The 20,816-nt window shown below is 38.8% G+C and overlaps 1 protein-coding gene across 2 annotated transcripts in view; it reads left to right on the top strand.

The window, feature by feature from the left end:
- The window catches only part of LOC149221729 (uncharacterized), an 82,286-nt gene extending 65,316 nt beyond the window's left edge, over positions 1-16,970 (top strand). Inside the window, exons 3-4 of one of the 2 annotated variants that reach the window (XR_016248875.1) lie at positions 16,321-16,555; positions 16,764-16,970. Coding sequence is in view for 1 of the 2 variants with exons in the window: in XM_089383019.1 (XP_089239145.1) it covers positions 16,321-16,472 (152 nt within the window). In the remaining variant the exon portion in view is untranslated. Of the gene's footprint in view, positions 1-16,320 lie in introns of both variants that reach the window. The other variant, XM_089383019.1, reaches the window with a different exon arrangement.
- Positions 16,971-20,816: the final 3,846 nt, after the last annotated feature.

Here is a 20,816-nt window from a genome sequence, read left to right as displayed (position 1 = left end):
GTGAGAGGAATTGGAGTACTTATGCCTTTATCCATTCAGTAAAGAGAAATGGGTTGGGCTCAAAGAAGGTAGAGAACTTAGTGTACATTCATACAACACTTTGTCTCATATCTCGAAGACCCTGGGTACAAGGAGGGTCCTTTCAAGAGATGGGACCAATACACAGATGATGCTATGTGTGTGGACGAGGAGATGCTCTTAAGCTATAGCAATTTTCCATACGATTACTTGAACAGGTAACTAGTTTGGAGTTTCTCGCCTTATTTCTCAATTTTTGTATTAAATTTTCATTTTTTTTTTTTTTTTTAATTTTTTTAATTTTAATTTTTAATTAATTTAATGGGCTTCCCCTAACATTTCAGGTAGCTAGTTCCTTATCTTGTGATAAGAATTGGAGTACTTATGCCTTTATCCTTCAGTAAAGAGAAATGGGTTGGGCTCAAAGAAGGCAGAGAACTTAGTGTACATTCATACAACACTTTGTCTCATATCTTGAAGACCCTGGGTACAAGGAGGGTCCTTTCAAGAGATGGGACCAATACATAGATGATGCAATGTGTGTAGACGAGGAGATACAACCAGATGGCCTTATTGAGCTACCTCTAGTTGCCGTGGATGAGCAGGAGCCTCAAGATGAGAGTGATTCCTACCTAGAGAGCATGCTAACTGAAGAGCTAAGTGATGCTGATGATATGGCTTGAGGAATCCATTGTTCACTATTTTGAAATTCGAAATTTTCTAGTTCATGTTTGGAGATTCCTTAAGGCTTTTGAATGTAGTATGACAATGGACATATATCATAATTCTTATTAATATGTAAACTCCAATTTGCATTTGATATCAAACTAGAAATCTGAAATCAAATTTGAAATTTCATTGTTTCAATGTGAATGTTCAATATGTGCATGTTTAAATATTTAAAGTTTAAATCATAAATATTTTATTTTTCTTGTTTAAAGTTGGAAAATATACAAATTCATATATATATATATATATATATACCCCCGACAAACCCACATACCCTGTTTCAAAAAGCAACGTCCCTGTCCCCGAACCCACATTTCCTGGCAACATAGTGTGAAAGGTAGGGAGCGTGTTGATATTGCAATAGCAATATTTTTTCTTCCATGTGGCATTCCCTTTAATGCAGCCCATGCACCCTATTTTGAGCAAATGGTTCTTGCTATCACTGATGAACCTTGGGGTTATAAAACGCTTGGTTATGAGAAGCTCTGAACTGTGTTGGTGGACAAAGAGAAAGCCCGTTTTTAGAAGACAATGGCACCCTTGAAGGCATATTGGAGTGTAGATAGATGCTCAATTGTCATGAATGGATGGATTGATTGTAGGAATCACCCATTGATAAACATCATTGTCTCTTCCCTATTTGGTCTTTATTTTCTCAGGGCCATTGGTTGTTCTGGTCAAGGAAAAAACACTATGTTTTGGAAATATTAATTATGTGATGCCATTGCAGAGGTGGGGCCATCCAATGTTGTTTAAGTTATTATTAATGCAGCTCCAGTGTGCAAAGCAGCAGGGACAATGGTTCAGAAGGAGTATATGTTAGTGACAAGTTTCAACTTTGAAGTTTGATTTATTTTATATTTTTGATTACAAGTTTGATTTGTTTTCTAATTTTTAACAATAAACATTTTGATTTATTAATATTTTAATATTGTCATTGATGTACTGAGGCATATTTTTTGGACACCATGTGTAGTGCATTCTTTGAATAATGCATTGAAGGACATTGGAAAAATTGAATGGATTCGAGCATTAATTGAAAATGGCCACAAAATTCAAATGTTTATATGCAACCATCATCAATCACAAGCCATTTCCCGCAAACATGCCAAAATGGAGCTTCTTAAATCAATAGATAGCAGATTTGCAACTTACTACATTTTACTTAGGCAGCATGTGGAGATGAAGGAGGTTTTATCTTCCACAATGGTCAGTGACATGTGGGACCAGTGGAAGTTATTTACTTCGAATGCAACTTTGGAGGTGAAGAGGTTGATTTTGGATGATCATTTTTGGGTTGATGCCAAATTTGTTGTGGAATTTATAGAACCAATTTGTGATATGATCTGCTATGCAGACACAGATGGTCCATGTTTAGGTGATAGTTATGAGAACAGGGACTCCATATGTGAGAGGATCGAAACCATCACAAATAGGAAGGATCTTACTTTATGGCCACAACTGAAAGAGTTTATATATGGGCAGTGGAATAAACTGAACACCCCTCTTCATATGGCAACTTATGCAGTTAATCCAAAATGGTATGATCCCACAACAGGAAGGTGGCCTCCTTCCCAAGATAGAGAAGCGTTCAAAAGATTCTTGACCGTTGTCAAGAGAATTTATGGTTGTACAGAAGAAGCCTCTGATATACGATTTCAATTTGCCCAATTTTCACATGGCCGAGGTGTCTTTGTTTTGCATGCAGATTTGGCCGATAGATGCAAAAAGAAGGATCCAATTGATTGGTGGTGGCTTCATGGTGTTGATGCTCCTGAGTTGCAGCAATTTGCGATACGGTTACTTGGACAGGTAGCTAGTTTGGAGTTCTTCATCTTATTTCTCAATTGTATTAAATTTTCATTTTCATTTTAATTTTTAATTTTTAAATTAATTTAATGGGCTTCTCCTAACATTTCAAGTAGCTAGTTCCTCATCTTGCGAGAGGAATTGGGGTACTTATGCCTTTATCCATTAAGTAAAGAGAAATAGGTTGGGCTCAAAGAAGGCAAAGAACTTAGTGTACATTCATAGCACACTTCGTTTCATATCTCGAAAAGACCCTGGGTATGTTGATTTGGGGTAGCATCGGATGTGCTCTAGCCACGAAATTTGGTGGAGAGGTTGGGGCACATGAGATTTCCAATACCCAGAAAGGGTTTGGGCAGATTCTAAATGGATCAGGAGATATTAAAATAATTAATATTTTTAATGGAGTTCCTAAGTCCAAACTTAGGGAAAATAAAATATTAATGTGTATTAATATGTATCTGTGTTAGAGTGGTCCAAAAGTCATGGATCAAGCCAGATTTAATCTTAGCCGTTGATTAGGGACTTAATCTCGACCGTTGAGATGTCAACAGGAAAAGTATAAGAGGAGGATTGAGGGTCACTTGGATAGCACACCAGAGTGATCAGCCATTCTATTCTCTAGAGCGGGGTTTGCTAAGAGAGATAGAATCAATGATCGGGAGGGCAACTGAGGGGCATTGAGTACAGAGAAACAGAGAAGGTAGAGATTGTGCCGGGAGAGCAACGCAACAACCAAGGAGAGTGACGCAGAGCCAGCAAGGGCTCACGCAGGGCCACGCAGAGGCAGCCAAGTGCTGCGCAAAGCACCAGAGAGGCCAGCGTGTCTGACGCAAAGGCCCAAAAAGCTGACGCAGGGCCTCCTGGGGCTGACGTAGGCCAAGAAAGGCTGACATAGGGCCAGCGTGAGACAGAGAGGGGCTGACGCAGTCCAGATTGGGCAGACGCTGGGGTTGTAGAGCAGTTTTGTGCTGAGGAGCTGTCGGAAGGATTTTCCAGGGTTTCAGCCAGGAGATTTCTCTCAAACTGTGAGGTATAGCTGCTAAGGAAATTCTCTGTTGGGTAGGCCAGTTTCGGCACCCAGATTGTACTCTGATATTGCTTAATAAGAAAACCCTCAGATAGTTGCACCGGTTCTCCCACATTGGGTTTTTCCGGGGACATTAGTCCAAAAATAATGGTGTTATGTGGTGTATTTGTTCTTGTTTCTTTTAGTTGCTAATCTGTAATATGTTGAGGTGCACTAGTATTTAGTTTCAGTGTTTACATTGTAAATAACTTGTTAAGAAAGATAACAAGTAGGTAAGAATAAATCAGATAAAGTGCATGGAGGGTTTCTAACTAAGGAAGATTAGAAACTTCAACATGGTATTAGAGCTTGATTGTAGATCGCAGGAGGACTAAAAGACATCAGCGGAGCGAAGCAATAGCAGCAGAAAACAACTGTCCCGAGGTGACAAAAGCTGTTTCTAGCAACGCAGAAGCCAAGAAGTGTGACGCAGAGCCAGCCAGAGCCACGCAGAAGAAGCCGGGAGCTGCGCAGAGTCTTAGAGAGGCCAGCGTTGTTGACGCAGAGGGCCAGAGGGTTGATGTAGACCCATCTGGGATGACGCAGAGCCAACGTGAGGCAGAGGGGCTGACGCAGTTCACAGAGAGGCAGTTGCTGGAGTCTGGAAGGCTGCAGAAATATTGCAGAGTGGAGCTGGTGAGGTACTGTAGTCAGAACAGTACTTGACAGAGCAGGGCCAGAGGAGTTGTTACCAAGGGTTTCTAGTTGAGGAACCTGGATCAGCAGTGCAGTTGCACAAGATGATCAGAGTAGGGGGCATCTCGACAAGCGACAAAAGGATTTCCAGGAGGGAAATCAGGACTCAAAGGGAGTCCAGAAGAGAACTTCTCGATGGGAAGTAAAGACTCGGAGGAGTCGAACAGAGAGCTTCCAGGAGGGAAGTACAGGAGCGTCATGGCACTACATGGGGTACGAGACTAGGATAGACTAGACGGAGCATCGAACTTCACAGCCTGGAAGGCCAGAATCTTATCAGTGCTTGACAGGAATCGTGTCAAGAACTTCGCCTTGAAGGTTATAGCTATCCTAGTCGACCCCAATGATAACGACAAGTACGACAAGTACCACATATAGCCGAGAAGGAAACGATAGTTGAGATGTGGGAGGCTCTCAAGAACCTATACCAGCATACTTTTGTGCAGAGAAGAATGCTATTCGAGAACCAGATGAGGTCGTATCAGATGAAGAAGGGTCAATCGATTGACAACTTCATCGGAGGACTGAATGAGATCTGAGACCAGTTGATTGCAATAGGAGCGACACCGGATCAAGAACTTATGGTGAGGACAACCCTAAATGTTATCTCAAAAGATTGGGAAGTGTTTGTCCAGAGTATCCTGGGCGGAGGGACTCTCCCACCTTGGGCCGCGATATGGATAGCTCTTTGCCAGGAAGAGATCAGACGACAGTCGAAGACAGGTAGCAGCAGCAAAGGGATCAAGGTCAAGCAAGAGGAGGAGGATGTGGCCCTAACATCTGAGGGAAAGCAGGAGAAACGGGAGAAGAAAGATCTCTCCAAGATCAAGTGCTTCCACTGTGGGGAGATGGGTCATTATGCGACCTATGCCCAAGGAAGAAGAGTAAGGGAGAGTCTTCCGAGACTAAGGCAGCGCCAGCACACGCAAAGAAGGACGTTTTGATAGAAAATGACTGTGCCATGAGTGCACACGCACCACTTCAGCGGAAGTGGGGAGACATCAAGCTGTAGTTAGATGGACTACAGGCGATGAGGGGCAGGATCCTTGAGGTACCGAGCCTCTTGGATTAGACCTTGCTACGGGAGCCCTGACGAGGAGTAGCAGGACTGGTTGAGTGGGTAGAGACAGATGCAGATGGAGCGGCAGAGAGAGCTACAGTGCAGGAGTCCCAAGACAACGCAGAGCTAGCACGCTGTAGCAGTGCGAGAGGCACAGGAGTGTTGCACCAGTGCAGGAAGGCACAGAGAGGTGTGCAACGGTGCGAGATGCAGGGAGGTGTTGCAACAACGCAGAGGTCAGAGAGAGGGAGCACTTGTCAGCAACAGAGGGAGCTTCAACATCAGTGGGTGTTTCTAACCCAACAGGGAGGTCAGTTGGGAGATTAGTTACTTACTTCTTAGTAACTAAGTTGCAGTGCAGCAGTGGGCAGCACGATGCAACATGATGAGAGGAGGTGCAGTGCGAATGCAGTGCTGGGAGAAAGGACCAACAACAACACGGATGCAGAGGGAGCTGTCATATAGATGCAACAGTGGCTGTGGCAGAACCATGGGCAACAGTATAGGAGGTAGCAATGCAGAGGATGGTGGGCAGGAAGGCCTAGCATCAACACAGGTACCGATGCCGGATGATCAGAGTAATACTCAGTGAGGGGTATTGCTAGAGCACAATCCTCGCTAAGAGGGAGTGTTGATTTGGGGTAGCATCGGATGTGCTCTAACCACGAAATTTGGTGGAGAGGTTGGAGCACATGAGATCTCCAATACCCAGAAAGGGTTTTGGCAGATTCTAAACAAATCAGGAGATATTAAAATAATTAATATTTTTAATGGAGTCCCTAAGTCTAAACTTAGGGAAAATAAAATATTAATGTGTATTAATATGAATATGTGTTAGAGTGGTCCAAAAGACATGGATCAAGCCAGATCTAATCTTAGCCGTTGATTAGGGACTTAGTCTCGGCCGTTGAGATGTCAACAAGAAAAGTATAAGAGGAGGATTGAGAGTCACTTGGAGAGCATACCAGAGTGATCAATCATTCTATTCTCTAGAGCGGGGTTTGCTAAGAGAGATAGAATCAGTGATCGGGAGAGCAGCTGAGGGGCATTGAGTACAGAGAAACAGAGAAGGCAGAGATTGTGCCGGGAGAGCAGCGCAGCAGCCAAGGAGAGTGACGCAGAGCCAACAAGGGCTCATGCAGGGCCACGCAGAGGCAGCCAAGTGCTGTGCAGAGCACTAGAGAGGCCAGCGTGTCTGACGCAGAGGCCCAAAAAGCTGACGCAGGGTTAGCGTGAGACAGAGAGGGGCTAGCACAGTCCAGATTGGGCAGGCGCTGGGGTTGCAGAGCAGTTTTGTGCTGAGGAGCTGTCGGAAGGATTTTCCGGGGTTTCAGCCAGGAGATTTCTCTCAAACTGTGAGGTATAGCTGCTAAGGAAATTCTCTACTGGGTAGGCCAGTTTCGGCACCCAGATTGTACTCTGATATTGCTTAATAAGAAAATCCTCAGAGAGCTGCACCGGTTTTCCCACATTGGGTTTTTCCGGGGATATTAGTCCAAAAATAATGGTGTCATGTGGTGTGTTTGTTCTTGTTTCTTTTAGTTGCTGATCTGTAATATGTTGAGCATGCACTAGTGTTTATTTTCAGTATTTACATTGTAAATAACTTGTTAAGAAAGATAACAAGTAGGTAGGAATAAATCAGATAAAGTGCATGGAGGGTTTCTAACTAAGGAAAATTAGAAACTTCAACAGGGTACAAGGAGGGTCCTTTCAAGAGATAGGACCAATACACAGATGATGCTATGTATGTGGACGAGGAAATACAACCAGATGGCCTTATTGAGCTACCTCTAGTTGCGATGGATGAGCAGGAGCCTCAAGATGAGAGTGATTCCTACCTAGAAAGCATGCTGACTGAAGAGCTAAGTGATGTTGATGACATGGCTTGAGGAAGCCATTGTTCGCTATTTTGAAATTTGAAATTTCCTAGTTCATGTTTGGAGATGCCTCAAGGTAAATTTTGAATGTAGTATGACAATGGACATATATCATGATTCTTATTAATATGTAAACTCCAATTTGCATTTGATATCAAACTAGAAATATGAAATAAAATTTGAAATTTTATTGTTTCAATGTGAATGCTCAATGATGTGCATGCTTAAATATTTAAAGTTTAAATCATAAATATTTTATTTTTCTTATTTAAAGTTGGAAAATATAAAAATTCATATATATATATATACCCTCGATGAACCCAAGTACCCTATTTCAAAAAGTGATGTACCTTTCCCCGTTCCCGTCCCCGAACCCACGTTTCTTGGCAACTTAGCTTAGGAATAAGAGCAATGAAAGTGGTATACAAAGCTGCCAAATTTTACCTGAAAGTTGAAACTCTAGATTCCTCAATAACCCTTAGAATATCCTCCTTGATGATGTCATAAAACCCTAAAAGGAATTCAATAGGCTTCTTGAAGGTGTGTAAAAAGTTAAAACACCTTGTTGGATGTTTTATAGATAAACTTTTATTCCAAATTAACATTGATTAGACTTTTGAACTCAAGATCAGATTTCTGGTATGCTTTGTACTCTTAAGGCCACTGTCCAATAAAAGCTGCCGGTTCTTATTATGACATTTCTTATTTGGCTTGAGATGGCGTCCAACTTAAGATCAGTTGTTTCAATGGAAACCATGTTATCATTTATGATGTTTTTTTTTTTGACAAAAGTTTATGAAGCAGATTGCCGCAGGTCTATACCATGCCATTACTATTTGGCTGTGTTGAAATATGTAACTAGGTTCGGTCTTCATAAATATGATATGTACTCTTGATTCTTGTATATTGTAAAAAGAAAGAAAAATTATTATTGTTATTTTTTGTATCATCGATTTCATGCTCAAGGTCTTTTTATAGAGGTCAAGCACCCGTTTGTTGGAAAATGTAACTAGGTTCAATCTTCATCTAATGTATTTGAGTCATCTTGTTATGTACTTGTCAAAAGAATAAATAAAAGAATTATTATTATTATTATTATGACTTATTAACATGCTTGGGTCATCATGTTTTAGGTCAAAGTCCCCATTGAGGACTTCTAGGATTTGTTCTGAGTTAATAGAGTCATTGTATTTTTAAAGAGACCCTTCTTGGGCTTTTGAACCATGTAAAAATGTTAAGTATCGAGTCAAATTTGAATTATGTTGTCTCCACACCAAGTCGGCCTTAAGATGATCAAGTCGACCTCAAAGAGGGCTATTCGACCTCACCAAAATACTATAAATGAAGCAGTTCAAATTCCATTTGAAGCACTCACTCTCAAAAGCTAGTTTGATATCTCTTGAACCTAGAAAAAGTGCAAAATAGAGAAGGAAGAAAAAGAAGTGTGAGTTTGGTCAAGGAGAAGGAAAGAAGGAAAATCAAAATTTTGGTGTATCTCTCTCTCTCTCTCTCGTGCCTTGGTTTGGAAGATAGAAGTTTTCTTATTGATGCCGTAGCCAATTGCCGTATGTTGCTGCGCCAGATCAAAGTATAGGTCGAAGTTGCTGTTGCTAGGTGTTAGTGCCTCTAGAAGTTGTATTGGGTCAAGATCGAACACTGTAAGTAAAGATCAAAGTATTCCAGTGAAGATTGAAGTCTCCAGAGCAAGGTCGAAGTTGCTGGGTTGAAGAAAGTGTTTCTACTCCTACCGGGTCAAGTAGGATCATCTGCAAGAAAAAAGGAAGGCTAACTTGGTGTGGAGGAAAGTTTGTGTCAAGGTCTAGTGTCTTGGAATATCTCCAGAAAACTATTGAAGGAGGAATTACTGAATGGGTTTTCCCCTAGAGAGGGGTTTTTCCCTGGCTGTGAGCTTATATCTGGTGTCCATTGTTTTATTTGCTATTGCCTTGGTAATTGCTTGATGAACTAAAAGGAAGAAGATATAAAGAAGCCTAATAAGAAATCAAGAACATCACAAGTAATTATCAAGTATAAGAAAATCTTTCCGCCTTTCTGATTTTCTAACACCATTGAGTGCTTCTAGGGTTTGCCATAGAGTCAAGAAGTCAATAGAGTCATTGTCATATGAAGAAGACCCCATTGGGCATATTGTAACATGTCAAAATAATTATTTTTGTATTTAAAGTGTCAAAATACCCCTCCAAGACCAAGTAGGCCTGGCAGCTAAGAAGTCAGCCCCACTAAGGCATGTCGTCCTCCTTGGAGGCCTATATATAGGAGGGAACTCGACTTGCTATGGACACACACTCACTTCTCATCATCTAAGTGAAGAAGAGGCAGAAGAAAGGGAAGCGAAGAAGGATAGAAGGACGAAGGATGAAGGTTTTGGGTTATTTCTCCCTCTCTCACTCACATGTGCGAAGATAAGGCTAGGGTTTTGCAGCTGCAAGATCGAAGTTGTCAAGTTGTAGAAAGAAGGTCAAAGAAAGGACTTTTAGGTCACCTACAAGCCCTAGAAGGAGAAGCAACCCAAGCGAAGGAGCAAGGAAGCCTTGGAAGCCCTAAATTTTCTCACACGTGTGGAAGCAACAACTATTGCAGGGGCCAAAAATTTCAGACCTGCAGTGGAGGCCGAAATCCTGCAGCTAGGGGTTGAAATTGTGCAGCTGAAAGAGATTTGACTGGGTTTGACTTGGATAGAAGAAGCACATCATCAAGAAGGTCTGACTTGGTCTTGGAAGGGTATTGGTGTTGGTCTAGAGGTCTTGGAATTCGTCATTTGAAGAATCTATAAGAAGAGAAAAGATTTGTGGGTTTTCCTCTCAAGTGGAGATGTTTTGGCCCTGGCTTGCAGCCTACATCCTGTGTTGTTGTGTACTATTGATCTTCATGTTTTTGGTAGCTATTTGATGATAAGAACAACATAATAATAAGAGAAGAAACTAATAACAAAAAAAAAGTAAAAATACATCACAAGCAGTTATCAAGTATAAAAGAAATCATCCTAAGTATATCCTGATCAATTTCTCAACAGGCTGAGTGGTATGACACACCCATTTCATTAGGCAAAGTAGATTCTAGGCTGAGTGGTACGACACACCCATTTCATTATGCAAAGTAGATTCTAGGTTGAGTGGTATGACACACCCATTTCATTATGCAAAGTAGATTCTTAGCCAAAACGCTTGATATATTTGTTATTGTTTCTTTTCTTTGGATTCGTTCCTTTTAGAATATGGCGTTTAGAGTTTCCTACTTCAAATGAAAGGAAAGTTTTGAGATGTTATCAACTTGTTATTGAAATTGTTTACATTATAGTTGCCAAGTTCAAATTTGAATATGGTTCAATACCAAAAGCAATCACACAGGAAAAATCCAGTACTAAAAAAATGGGGTGTATACATCTCAAGAATACGCTCATATATACTCTGTCTCCTAACCCACCAGGAGCCCTTCTCCTTCCCTTTCTCTATAAAATAATAATAATAATAAAAATATGCACATTGACGGCTTGCTGAGCAAGCTCTTGCATCTACCATATAGTGTAAAACATATAAGCAAAATTGATAAACTCACATGGAATGTAAACAACGTATGTGAAAGATAAGCATTAGATTGCATATATTATTGACATGATATACATTTATAGTACATCTATGTGACCCTTGGATTCATATTTCAAGTGGTCTCTTGGACTTCGGTGGCTATTCACATTCCATACCAACCCATAGAGGATTAAGTGTCCAACATTCCCCCCCTTAATCCGAAGGGGTATGCATGAGTCCAAGAAGAGAGCTATAATACAAAATGTGCAAAAATATGGATGACAACACTAGGCTGAATGTGCTCTCTAAAATGTTGGTATGAGGGGGGTGGTTTAAGGATAACCACCAACACTGGAACGCTTTGTGCAATTCCCAAAATTCTTCCAAGTCTGGCAAGAAGCTGAAATCTTCTAGAGGAAGTGTTCCGAATGCTTTGGAGAGGGAGACCTTCAACTTGAAAAAGGGAGGTCTACAACCTGCGATGGTTTAAGGATTACCACCAACTCTGGAATGCTTAATGCAATTCCTGGAACTCTTCCAAAACTGGCAAGAAGTTGAAGTCTTCTGCTAAAGGAAGTGTCCCCAATGTTTTGAAGAGAGGTCTCAACCCTGCATAGATGGTTTAAGGCTGACCACCAACCAAAAGCATGCTTAGGGGCATCTTTGTCTCTGGCTACAACTATGAATCTGGTATGACAGGTTGTGGTTCAGGCTCGCTTGATGTGGATTTGAAGCTTGTATATGACCATCACTTCCCCCCTTGTAAGATACAAGGTGAGAATATGGAGAAAACTCAATTGCAAGACTGTTCAATACTCTAGAACAAGTTATGACATATGACTGAAATATCTTCTTAGCTGTTGAAGCCCATTGCTAAGAAGCGATCTGTCCAAGATGAATCTTTGTTCTTGCAGGAGGCTTGTTTTTGAAGCATCTGTGTGAAGAATGAGTATGTTGATCACAGTGCTTGCACGGATGAATATCAAAACAATGATCTTTCACATGGCCAACTCTGTCACAATGTTGGCATTTAACAATCTGTTATGGCTGCCGTGGAAGAGGACCAGAATCTGAAACAATTGAAGGTGAACTGTCATGAAGAAATCCAACACTCTGAAATTGGACGGGCTTTGAGTAATCTGGAATATGAAAGGATGCCTCCTTATCGTATCCAAGACCTGTTCTGTGCTTGTTGTGGACAAGCTCTTTCCAAGGTCTGATGATGGACTTGGGAAGTGCAGATCGAACATTTACATTTGTATGCAAATCTATTGCTGGAATGGGCACATGATGGGAGTCAACCTCAATGCTACTGATTTGACCACTTTCTGGCTGCTGATGGGTGCCATGATGCTTATGTTGCTATAACTCATCTCTCTGTAACTGTGATTCAAGTTGCAGAAATTCTATCTTCTCTCGTGCATTTTGCAAACAGGTTTGAATATTAGAGAGAGAATCCTTGCTAACTTTTACCATCCCATCAATACTGGAATGTATTAGGGTATTCAGTAACTCTAATACATCATCCATTCGATCCATTTCAAAACAATGCTTCAACTACAAATGCACTTTCTTAGAATGTAAAAGTACAAGTAAACTTATATATATCAGACAATGCCAAAAACTGCAACTTAAAGAATATAAACAACCCCTAATGCATATGAAAGTTGTGCACCAAGATCATTAATGCCTGGGGTTCCAAAATCACTAATATGAGTAACAATCTCACTCTGCAGTACTTACTGAACTTGTGGTAACTTAGAAGAAGAGCATCGATATTATACTACTCAGAGAAGCTTTTCAAAATATCAAATCTGAAAGTCTGTCCGCAGTACCGTTGCAGATAGAAACATGAACTTTGTCATTCCCTTGGACTTGAATAATAAAATGGCAAATGTTGTAGAAGTGTTGATCAATAGTGGAAGACAAATTGAGACATTCAACTTTGTTCATGCATAGAGTGTTTTCCAGCAGCATAACGAAAATCCAAAAGAAATATATGTTTACATATGCGGCTATACCAAAACTTCAGCGAGAAACAAATCACCTCGTGACTTCCTCCTCTCCAAAGTCTCCACACAGAAACCTGAACCCGTTTATGTATAAGCTCAATGTCTAAAATTGTCAATGCACGGGCCCGAAGACACCAAGAGTAATAAAGACACTCAATGACATATAGCTACACACTCAATGCCATTGGATTCCAACTTGCAGATAATGCCGAGATCCCCTAATGCGGTCGATTCTCTTCAATAGCCATTGTAATACCAACGAAGTTGATAACAATCCAACATTGTCCCGAGCAGTGAATCAGAATTCTCATTATTTGTTTGCACCATATTTATGAAATTTGGTGCCCTCTAAGAAGAATGGACGACTCAAAGCTTCTGAAGCTTTCAAACGTTCCGAAGGCTCAAACTTGAGAAGTCCTTGCAGCAAGTCTATAAGTAGTACAGATGAATGGTCCACAATCAGGGTGTTGTGATGAGGGCAACAATGTTTGAATGCCCAAAAATCAAATGCCAACGAGAATTTTGTAATAAACTTCCAACTTCAATACTTTATAATGAACCACCGAGACCCTAGAGTCAAACTGTTCTAGTGAACCATCACAATGTAGAAAATCGACATCGCATTATGCCAAGTCTTCCAACTCCCAAACATGCATTCAGACTCATGGTTATATCCATACTGTTCCAGTGAATTCATAAAAGAATATAACCAGGAGAGATAGTTCAAATCATGGTTAGCTACCAAAAGGTTTCATTCAAGTCACGAGTTTGAAACAAGTTTCTCGGTATTGGGTCCAGAATCCATGGGCTTTGGTGGTGCAAGCCCTTGAACGGGCCAACGAGAGCCAACTTCAATGATTATATGCCAATTATGGGAAGAGAAATCCTTCTTGTGACGCAGAAGTTAAGGCTGTATATAGGGATCTTGGAATTCAGGATGTTTTTCTGGAATATGAGCGTACTAGTTATAAGGAGCTCATTTCTTCCATCAAGGCTCAAGAGAATGAATCTTTGCAGCTTGTGCTGAAGTCTTTCCTAGGGAAGATATACAAGCGACATAAGTAACATTGCAGATCTGCAAGGTGTGTCGCAGAATGTTTTAAATGAGCGACCTCAGAAATTCCCTTCTTGATAACAGTCACATTTGATTTCTACGCTTGTGGTAATGGATAGTGCGTTACAACACCAATACGCAGATAGAAAAGTCATTCACTATCCCTGAGCATATTAGGGGTGCGACTTCACTGGCAAAGAAAGGAGAAGCGTTATACTAAAAAACGTTATTTTTGGAGCTGACCAGAGAAAGCGTAGACCAGAAGATAGGCCAACAGACTGATAGCCAAGGACAAGAGTCTGAACTGTTACGCACCACTCAACACATAATTCCCACGATGCATTCACATTGTTCAACGCACAGAGAATCAACACACAAAGTTGTCTACGCACAGATGAATGTAATTCACAGAATTTAACTATTTAGTTCAATGACCAGCCCAACGCCATACCAATTAACTTGAATGACCAATCACAGAGAATTTGAATAAATTCAAGACATTCAAAACTTAATGCATCAATAAACTCAACGTACAATACAAATCACAATCTTCAAAATGGAGCTCGCTCACATTCCACTCACACAGTGCCCAAAGAGCTCACATTCGACACTCAAACATGTTGTAAAGCGCTGAGCAGAAACGTTTCTCTGCCAATGCATTACCACTGGCTGAGGAAATTGAAACGACACACACAAGGGCCAATCTCTCTTAATATGGTAATTGCACTCCACACCCAGCAACAACCAACTTTCATGAGCGCCAGGGTTGACAGGCAGATTTCAGAGCATTAGAGTAGGTGGACAGTGAGGGGGAGCGTTTTGCACGCCAGGCTGAGAATGACAGCAAAATAATAGGTGGCAGAGCTGAAATGCACATAAATGCCACAAAACTAGTGGCTCACCCAAGATTGAGCAGGTTAGGAAGATATCCGCTCTGATACCATGATAAACTCACATGGAATGTAACCAGCGTATGTGAAAGATAAGCATTAGATCGCATATATTATTGACATGATATACATTTATAGTACATTGATGTGACCCTTGGATTCATATTCCAAGTGGTCTCTTAGACTCTGGTGGCTGTTCACATTCCACACCAACCCATAGAGGATTAGGTTTCCAACAAAAATAACACCAGTGAGTTAATGTCACTTCAATGACTTCATTATTCATGTCAGAATCAGAACAATTATCTGCCCAGTGAGTTCAGAGTATATCCTTTATAAATATCTCCAGTTTGCATGGACAAATCTTTCTATTCCACATGTAATGAAAAACCAGAATAATTCAAGTCATGATTTAATGAGTCGCAAACCACTTCCTCTTGGTCACAGAAGGAAAGGCACACTCGGCATGAGATCACCATTGCATGTTCTGTTGTTTTATTAACAAATCAGACTCTGCATTGCGGATACAAATGAGAATTGCAAGATTGGTGAGACTGAGCTCCCTACTATATTAGAGAGGTCATATTACACCAGTTGAGGCCAGGGGCCTTATGACATTTTCTATTTCAAACACCAATTTTTCAACATGGGCATGCATGAGCTGCACTTTTTTCTCAACAAGTGTTGTTGCTGAAAACGAGAATACACTGGTCTTTGTTATTTGGCTTTTGATGTCAGTGGCATTGTAAGCATTGAACATAGCTGGAACATACGTGTTGTGGTGATTGCTGGCAACAATCAATTTGGTTGTGTTTAATAGGTTGCTATGATGAATAATACTGTTGGACTGTGAAAGTTTGATCAGTGCATAGTGATATATGAAAAAACCATACTAGTACCGCTGCATTGCATTAGAAAAAGTAGCTGCTGGTATGGATCATTCTAATTTCTGTGAAGATATCCTAGTTGCTGTCAAATCTTGAAAGTGTAGTAATGACTTGCAAATGCAATTTTTTATCCTTGCTTTTGGGAGTGGCTTTGCATAAATTCGGGTACATTGTGGTTTACCGAAGGGACGGTTTCATAATGAGGCATATATGTAGACCTTTATGACCAAGCCAGCAGAGTTATTGTGCTTGGTCGTTTGTATCCCTCCATCTAATTTTGTGCTATTATGGTGAACTTTGGTGGATTGCATCTTACTACTATTTCTGCAGACTTAACATTTCGGAATATGATACTATGACATTCTGGATTAAATTGGTGGTTCCATGGTACGATAATATATGCACCATCTTTGATAACTAAACTGAAGTTTGTAATGCTAAACTGTCTTATCTCTTTTGTATGTACCATTATTTTTTTATTTCAAGGTATATTGCGTATTTTTGTGATATTGTTGCTCTTTCTAGATTTCTAGTCTGTGTGAATGCAAACACTGGGTCAAAGGAGAATGATCATTTCTACCATAAGAATAATATTATTTGCACATTTTTTCTGATTTTATATGTTGGCACAAAATCGCATTCCCTTGAATTAAGCAATCTTCTTATACCAGATAAAGAGCTGGATGTTATTGAGATGGCTGTCTATGGAAACGTGATGCGACCAGGACTCCAATGCCGCTGCAAATCTGTTGCTGAAATGCTTGGACAGCTGAAATCGAAAAGTCCTCAGATGGCATGTCAGTTGCCATATAAGGAAGCTTAATAGACGGAGAAGACTGGCTGTATGGTGCATGATGATCATCTGCAGATAGATGACAAGATGCCATGAAATGAATTTGAAAATTGGTGAGTGGCGGGTTTAGGAATTTTTCTGATGATCACAGGGAATTTAACATGCAATTGTCTATCTCACTCATATGAGTGAATGATTACCGCTTCATCGCCTCAGTATTCTTATGTTTGCCTCTCTTATGGAATTGATAATGATTCGAAGTTCAGTTAACGATATTGGACTCAGCTCATGGAAGTTAATCACGACAAAAATGACTGGCAGGTTGGATATGGAGATTGTTTGCTTGGATTCTTTTGGAATCAAGCCGTGTTACAAATTCAGATGAGCACTTAATGTTTCAGTAAATTATTTGCAGTGTTGCAAATATCTGGATAACATCTGATTTTATCTCGAAATCACGATTTTTTTGGCCCAGCGGATGTGTGCTGATTTTTAAAGTATTTTTATGGTATCTTAATTTTACTGATATTTGCTGATTTTTTTTTGGTTTTCTGAACCCTTGTCAACTCTATTCTGATGTTCGCAATTAATTATTTAAAATATTTAGTAAACAATATGTACCCATAGCTGATTTTTTTTTTAATATTTAATATTATATATGCTAAAAATATATGAACCATTTCATCCCTGCTGCTTTGCATATGCAGCATTAAATGCCCTGCTGCAGAGTGCATATTGCATATTGATAGCTGAAACGTTGGTGTTTATCTGAATGTGTAACACAGCTGGATTCTAAAAACACTACGGACATAGCCTTCATTCATTAATTAGTTTGTTTTTTATGAAGTCAGTTTTTAGATTTAAATTTATAAATCTAGTTTTTATTTTAAACATGCACATCGCAGTGTCTATTAATTGTCAACCTTTGCTAGGGCTTTAATATGCCTAAAAAGGTTTCCATACAACGGCGGTAAAATTAATTCTATATTTCTCAGGTCCTTGCATTGCATTAGGTGGCTCACAGCCTTTAATTGCTATGAAATGATTTTATTTTAAATAATTATTTTATTATTCTTTTTACAATGAATGGATCAGATTTTAAGTGATTCTAAGGGGAGAGGTTGTAAGAATAACCTAAAATTTTTACAGGCAAGGCCAAAATTGAGAAAAGAGTGAAAATTTTAGAAAAAATAATTGATTTAAATATGTTTAAAACTAATGGTTTATCTGAATAAGGGGTGAATAAGGGGCGTAGATTGAGTATATTAAGTATCATAATGATAATGTAATGTTATGTGATATAATTTATTAAAAAAATTAAGTTATTAATATTTTTTAATAAAATGAGTATAATTTATAATAAAATTTTGTTGTGGTTGGATTTTATAATAAATTAATAGAAAGTGAAAAGAGTATATATCATTAATATCAATAGTGTTTTAAAAACATTTTAAAATTCAAAATTTCTGCTTAAGCACTATGTTAGCCCTACTTGTTTAGAGTTATACTTGTGGACTTAACTTTGTACAATGCCTAATAAGCTTAGTCAAGAATGATGTTATTTTGCAAAACATTACAAATACTAATTATTATATGAAACCCATAAATGCTTAGGCTTCTTGCTTGATATCAACTTAAGAGTTCGCTATTTGTCCAATGGGTCCCATCTCCTTTAACTTTGTTGTTGTTTCATATCGGATTGAATGGATGGAAATTGGGAGGGTGAATTGAGGATTGTGAGGTTCCTTTAGAAAAACACAGAGTACTTGCAACTTTTGTTACCATATCATGCAAAGAACCAATTTACTTCCATAATCTACTTTTTGTTATGACTTTCCATGATAGCCATGAATTATTTTTCTATTTTCCTATGTGCTTCCAACTAGAGAGATGTGCTAATTACATGTTGCTTATGGGCTCATGTTTCCACAATTTCCCTGTAGTCCCAATCTTCTTTCCAACCTTTCCACGTTTTGACAGATAAAGATAACACATCTTGATTTGACCCATGGCACTCACATTTCCAATACCCCTTCTCAAATCTGCAATCTTTCTCATAGAGCTCACAATGTTTAGAGTGACAATGGCAACTAATTTTGGCTGTAATACACTCAATCTAAGGAATGACTTGTTTGCTTTTGGCATGGTAATCAACCCACTCCTAACTTGGAAGATTTGAATTAACTTTGCCATCTAGAACCGATATTTTCTCCACAATGGATAAAAAATTCAACACTAAAATTGAGTTTGAGGGAAATAACACAACCTCCATAATACCTTTAGACACTAACCCGACCTTGCAGAGAGGGTTTCCACCACTGATTGCCACCCTTTGGTCGACTATGATCACTAACATAAAATGATTTTTTTTTTTTACCAATCTCCATAATATTACATCCAAATTGATACCTTTGCCCCATCCTTCTTGTAAAATAATTCAATGCAGGTGAGAGAAATTAGGGAGTATGCAAACCTGTGGGGGCTTTAATGCTTGTTGTTTGCCCAAATAAATACTTTGCCACATGTCACTCATGGAGGATTACATTGGAACTTTGGTTATTGGGTTATAATTCATGGAATGTGCGATGAGACGAATCCCCCTCATTTATCCTTTTCCATCCAAGAACATTTGTTATAGCTTCATTGAATTTTAAGTCTGCGAAGAAGTTGTGACCTCTCAATACTTGAAAGAACTTGATGCTTTCATAGTTTTCCACCATTGCTTGAGATCTATGATCGAGCTTTGCTACACAAACATCATGCAAGGTTGAATGGTAGTGCATATGTTGGATTATAATATAATAGAAGAGTCTCTCACAACTATCTCACAACTATGATATGCTCTATTCATCTAGTCTTGAGAAAAAATAGTCATTGATATATTGTTGGTGTCTCAACATCATTATTGGTGATGACATTGATTCCCTATACAAAACTTAATTCTTGATTTCCATTGGGATCTAAAACATTTCCCCCACTACCTACCTTCCCTTAACATTTGGATTTTTTTTATTAGCAAATAAGAACATTTGGGTTATAATGCCTGTGAACAAAGTCACTTTACAATTAATTCATTGGTCACTTAAATTTGTTCAAAAGTGAGGGTCCATATGATTGAATAAGATAGTGGAGATTGGGGTGTTGGCAAACTTATATACCATGCATAATCAAGCAACATTTGATATGGTAAACATAAAAAATTAGGTAGAGCACTTGGATTCATTTTTATCAAATAAGAACATTTGGGTCATAGTGTCCATGGATAGTCACTTTACAACTTACTTCTTTAGATATGTAGGCCATCAAGGTAATTGGACTTTAAATTAGTATTATGTGTTATCTTTAACTAGACCTTGCCTATAAAAAAAAATGAATTTAAAGAATCCTTCCAACAAATGTTCTAGTCAGTTACTATACCAAAATGTGACAACATAAATAAATTATTAAATAGAGGAATTCATAAGAAAAAAAAACGTGTTTATTAACAATTTCTCTAATGAGCAAAGATTGGAGCTTAAGTAATAATTTACAATTACCAAATAAGGGCTTTAGTTTTTACACATTGGGAATGTCATTACAACAATTCTATTCATCTATCAATTCCATTAATGAAGAATGAGGATTGCTCTCCAATATTTTAGTGCAAACAATTCATTGTTTAGAGTGGATCCATATGGAACCGCTTACTCTTTCATTAGAGATTATAACACATGTTTTCCTAGTTTCCATATTTAAATGTTTGCGATTTTTAGAGGGCTTGGTTGTACTTGCAAACTTAACTCATTAGATAATTGGTAGTGTACCCTATTGAATGTAGGAGTGATTGGGATATTGAAATACTTCCTTTTAAAAGGTGAAGTTGAAGTTGTCTTTGTAAATTTAGGTTTACACGTTTTCTCTTGTTGGAGCCTTACATTGGATAAACTTCCCTAAACTTGCACGAATGATGTCAAAAGCTAAAAAAAGAGTTTTCATTTTTCCTTGTTAAGTTTGGATTTTCTCTAACCATCTTGTCCTTTAGCTTAGATGATATTTGTAGCAATAATTTTTTTAAATGAGAAGTGGGCTCTCTTCAATATAGGTTGTGAGTTTTTTGTTTTCAAAAATAGGGCATTGGGTGTCGTTCTATGCTTTGATTCTAATTAAAAACATTGATGTTGATTTTCTATTGGATAAGTCTATGAAAAAATAAAGGTCAACTCAACCTTTTTGGTCCAATGATTTACTCGTATGCAACACTAGCAAATAATTTTGTACTACCATAATTATTCTAGTTTCCCAACTAATTAGATTAACGATAAACTAATTCAATACATTGACCTATGATTGAATGATGTGGGGTGCTTGCTATGAGGAAAATTGAGGTTCAAATAT

The sequence above is a fragment of the Pinus tabuliformis genome, chromosome Q (assembly GCF_031772625.1).
Source record: "Pinus tabuliformis cultivar Carrire ecotype Pingquan chromosome Q, CPIR1, whole genome shotgun sequence".
Classification (NCBI taxonomy): Eukaryota; Viridiplantae; Streptophyta; class Pinopsida; order Pinales; family Pinaceae; genus Pinus; species Pinus tabuliformis.
The sequence above is the reverse complement of the archived record's forward strand: the minus strand, read 5'-3'. Positions and strand labels throughout refer to the sequence as shown.